A 4961-nucleotide genomic window follows, 5' to 3' on the forward strand; every position below is an offset into this window, starting at 1 on the left:
ATGATGGCCTTTAATTGCTGCGTGGCTGTCAAATCGATTGGGCATTGGGCATTGTTCTTCGCAGATGAAGGCAATGCTCGGAAGGATGTGGGATTGGTATCCATTGGGATGGTGGAAGGACAACAACAAAGGCAGCCAGGGAAATCGCCAACTTGCATTTGTCGCCTCGCAGAAGCAGAAATAAAAGGATGTTTACGATGCGAGGGGCCAAGGGATGGGGCAAAGGAGGAGGAGAAGGAGCAGGAGAAGGAGCAGGAGCAGGAGCAGGACGAGAAGCAGGAGAAGGAGCAGGAGCAGGACGATGAGCAGTAGAAGGAGGAGGAGCAGGAGAAGGAGCAGGAGCTGTCGGTCTGCCAAGGCGCTTGTCGCAGGACTCGCGGTGCCGTCGCTTCCGAATGATATGATGCGTGCCTCATGTGTATCAGTATGCACACACACATATACACCACATATATATATATATATGTACACATATATACTTTATAAATATATATATAGATATATACCCGCATTAGATACATATGTACACATATTCATGGGCGATGTTCAGGTTGTTTTTTGGAGCGTGTGGCCGTGTTGTTGTTTTGACAACCGGCGAGACAAAAGGAGCAGGACACCAAGAACACCAAGAACACCAAGAACACCAAGAACACCAAGGACCAAGGACCATGGACCATGGGTCCTGGGCACATCGAGCGTGGAAAGTGGAGCGTGGAGCAGTGGCAAGTGGTTGGCGGGAAGCTGGGAAATATTTAACAGGAAGAAACCAATAAAACCTAATGATATGAAAAAATGCAATTTTCTGAAACTCGAACGAACGCACACAAACACAAACACACGCGAAAACGAAAGGGGAGCGGAAGCATACATACATACATAAATACATACATATGTACATGCATACATAAATACTACTACTACTACAAATGGGCCAGTGTTTCGTCCTTCGACGCCTCAAGTTCCGTTTACACCGGATCCTATAAGGAGATTTTTCACTTATCAAATACATCATGTTTCCTTGATTTCCACATTTATAGCTATTCATTATATCTATTCCATTCACTTGTTGTGTTAACCAATATGTAAAGTATGTAGTGCACATCAAACTAAATGCCTAAATCGCTATTTGAAAAATGAGTTTATTTTTTTTGCGTTACAGCATTCCGGTATAAACAGGACTTAGCTTTGATTTTCCGCTTCGAAAATCACAAACATCGCGAGCAGCGGCGTGTGTCTTTGGCCATCTCGTCCTTCGGAGGTGGCAGGACCTCCTTTACCAACTCCTTTGCCACATCCTTTACCTCCACACTCACGTTTTTTTTTGTTTTTTTTTTTTGTTTTTGGAGCTCCTCCTTCGATTGTGCCCCGTTGTCATATGTGAAGTTCTGTGCGCGTTTGTGGATTTTATATTACCGACTATACAAGCGACAAAGAAAAAATTTCTAACGCGAACTTCGCTTCAAACGGAATTTGCTGCCTTCCATTTTCCATTTTCCAGTTTCCAGGGGGGTTTCTCAAATGATAGACAACGAGAAAACATAAACATGGCACCCAACACTTGTCCACCGGGCCGAACAAATGGATTGGGTGAATGTTGTTCCCACTGCGATGTTTCTAGTGTGAGTTGGAGTATTATACATAAATGACATTGTATTACCACCGCTAAACGAAGGCGGGCAGCGGGCAGCGGGCAGAAGATAGCAGACATGTAAGCAATTTTCCAAAGTACTTAGTCAGCAACTTTTACCCCTTTTTCATCCTCTTTCTCATGCGCGCCCTTTGACCTCTCCGGGGTGACCACACACACACACACACATCTATACGAAGGAGCAAGAAAAGGCGCCCACGCATGGCTCACTGGAGATACCGGGGGTTATGTTATGTCCTGTCACTGGCTACAAGGATAGCGATAAGCCAGCCCCACCCACACCGCCCAACGCCCCCTTTTTTTTGCGGCAGCAGGAAAACATTTTTTCGCCGGCGGTCCGCATTTATTTATTTCCATTTTTTTAACACATATTAAGCCGCAAAAATATGGCCTGTCCTTTCCACTTCTTTTTTTCTTTTTCTATTTTTTTTTTTTTTTTTGGGTGGTGGTCCAGAATTTGCAAAAGACGCAAAAAGTGCGAGAGAGTTACACTTAGAGAAAAAATTCTTTAGTTTGCTTTCCAAGTACGAATGTTTAATATACTTTGGGTTACACTTTTGTGTGACTTTCAAATTAAGAATGATGATTAGCAAATAAATGTTTAAGCACACAAAGCAGTCGCATTTTCGCCAAGTGCAGGAAAGTGGAAACATTCTAGCTGGTCGTCTAATTCAGTCGATAGCCATTCATTGGAAACTCTTGATTGATGCTCTGGCCTTGTCTGCAGTTCGTTGATAAGCGGCAAAGACTATGCGACTCTCTTAACCCCACACAGCCCCCTGTCCACCAATCACCCCCTGCGTAAGTGTAACCAGGCTGATTTTTACAAATGCTTGCGATTCAATTTTTCACTTTACATATTTCATGGATTAAACGGTGGGTATTTCTCCATTTTCCATTTTTTTTTTTTTGCCGATTGAATGTGGTTGCGTTGGATATGGAAACTAGCATAAATGGTAATTTGTTTGCCGGGGGTTAAGCCAATGGGATGGCCTTTGAAGATGGCCTCGCTTTATGGCTACCACCTTGCCCTCTCATATTTGCAATATTAAATGCATATTGTTGTAGGCATTCGATTACTTTCAAGTGTATCTGTATATGGAGTTGTATTTAGGAAATTCCCCTTAAATATTATTCATATTCCACTCACTTAATTTAATTTATTTACTCATTCTACCCATTCCCATTATTTAATGGTATTATATACACGCTCACTTCAAGAATTGTGTTGACGAGGTAAGGAATTACGAAGAAGTATCCTACGAAAGCCGGGGGGGATCCTTGAAAACAATTTGAAGTACAGGGTATTATACTGGCTATACTACTGCAAATGCTTTCGACGGCGGGCATCCTCGAGTTTCTTGAGATACTTGGCAGCCATGCTGAGAATGGAGGGCTCCTCCACATCGGAGAAGTTATCGTAGTCGTCCTCATCCAGCTTATTGTGATCCATGCTGAGTGGCGCTGGAGTTGTAGCCATCGGTGGACTCTGGTTGGGATTGCTGTCGCTGTTGGAGGCGGTGCCCTTCAGCTGGTTCTCCCGATGGCTGGGCATCACGGTGATCTTCTGTGCCTTGGCGCGGTTCCTCTTGGTCAGCTGATCGTCGGGTGCGAAGGTCACGTGCTCCTTGGTGCTGGGATTATGCCTCTTGCTGCGTCCGTATTTGAGATTGGAAAATCGCAGTGAGCTTATGGATTCCACTGGAGCAGCTGGCCTAGCTGCCTTGTGTTCTTTGTCCTTGCTGGAGAGCAGGGAATCCATATCCCTTTTCCTGCCCACGGAGCCACTGCGTCCGGCCAACGAGCCCTTGTGCAATTGGTGCTCCAGTATGTTGGTCACCCGCTCCTCGACCATTCGATTGACGGTGGCGTTGAGCTGCAGCATCTTCTCGTCCACCACCTCGTTGACCGCCGTCCGGATGGCCACGTAGATGTCATTCATGTACATGGAACGCGTATTTTCGGACTGGGAGCGAGGCCTCAGCTTGTCCAGCGCATCCTCGGTGATCAGTGCGAATCGCAGCTTGGTTGCCTTCGACATTTATGCACTTTACCCACACAATCAGCGCTCAATGGATATCTATATATATATTGAATTTGGTTTACTTGGAATTTTGTTTCGTTTCTAGAGAGTGAGAAAAAGGGACATAAAATTGTTACTACTGAACTACTCTGTGACTGTTTTGGCTCTGAATTGGAGCCCCGAACGAATCACAAACGTGACAGAGCGTCGTTTAAATTCAAGGACTACTATTTAATATATTTTTACATAGCTGCGATTTGATTTGGAGTAGGCCTTGAGTGGTTTATTGTTCGGGCTTTCGGCTTTCGGCTTTCGTTTATTTGTTTGCCAAGTTGACATGTGACAGGTCGAACTCATTGTTGAGTTTCAAAAAACAATGGACGAGTGATTTCAATTAGAGAGCGAGTTGAATAAGTCAGAGTTTCTGACCGTGTGACATTTCCACTTCCACTTCCACTTCCTCGTTTCTTCCTGTTTTTTTTTATTCGGCTTTCGGCGAGTCCTTGCGCTGACATTTCAGCCCCTTTGCACTTCCTTTTGTGGGCACTTCAGGATGCGGATCTTAACATTGCTATCCCTCCTCGCGAGCAAGCCAAGCCAGATGTCAGGCCTCAGGCCTCAGGTCTCAGGTCTCAGGATCGAATGAAAAATGATAATTTCCTGCTGCTTACCTGGCCGGGATTAGCGGCGCTTAACGATTCACCCGAAGGGGTTACACTCCGATCTCAAACGATCTCAACCGATCTGAACCGCTCTGAACCGTTCCGAAGATGTCCCAATAACATGTCCCATTTCCATGTCGCGTTCCCAGGTAAAAAACGTGCTCCTTTCGCAACCCCCTTTGTTTTCCCTGCCCCGGTTAGGGAATCGCCGCCTATTTAACCCCTTTTTCTGCCAGCAGCGGGGGGAATATAGGCAAATCCGCGAGTCATCCGTATTCATTCACTCACACTCACATTCACTTTGTATTCACTTTTTCACATGCCGATCGGCTGCCGCGAAGATCGGATGGACGCGTTATCGCTCGACGAGCTGCAATTACCGCTCCCGACACTCATCGCTATCGCCGCTCCTCGATCGGATTTGCGCTTTTCGAAGTCCTCAATCATACGGACAGACGGACGGACAAACGGACGGACAAACGCACGGATGAACGGACGGATGGAGCGATCCAGTCAAGTGGCACCGCCGAAGTGCCATCAATTAGCCAATTCGCATTGTTACCCTATCTGTGTTCCCATCGAGATCACTTCGTTGAAGATCTCAGCCGAGATATGGCCAATATGATTT

At 45.8% G+C, this 4961-nt stretch overlaps 1 protein-coding gene across 2 annotated transcripts; it reads right to left on the reverse strand.

Annotated features, from left to right (window-relative positions):
• Positions 1-2788: 2788 nt before the first annotated feature.
• On the reverse strand, positions 2789-3879 carry LOC120457067. Of its 2 annotated transcripts, XM_039644246.2 has the most exons (2): positions 3873-3879; positions 2789-3614 (listed from the first exon to the last, which is right to left on the reverse strand). In XM_039644246.2, the coding sequence occupies exon 2, from the start codon at positions 3594-3596 to the stop codon at positions 2970-2972; it is 627 nt and encodes a 208-aa protein (XP_039500180.1). In that variant the 5' UTR covers positions 3597-3614; positions 3873-3879; the 3' UTR covers positions 2789-2969. The 2 variants fall into 2 exon arrangements, with proteins under 2 accessions (XP_039500180.1, XP_039500179.1); XM_039644245.2 differs by lacking the exon at positions 3873-3879 and having other exon boundaries at positions 2789-3848.
• Between the last annotated feature and the right edge of the window lie 1082 nt (positions 3880-4961).

This window comes from Drosophila santomea, chromosome X (assembly GCF_016746245.2).
Source record: "Drosophila santomea strain STO CAGO 1482 chromosome X, Prin_Dsan_1.1, whole genome shotgun sequence".
Taxonomy (NCBI): domain Eukaryota; kingdom Metazoa; phylum Arthropoda; class Insecta; order Diptera; family Drosophilidae; genus Drosophila; species Drosophila santomea.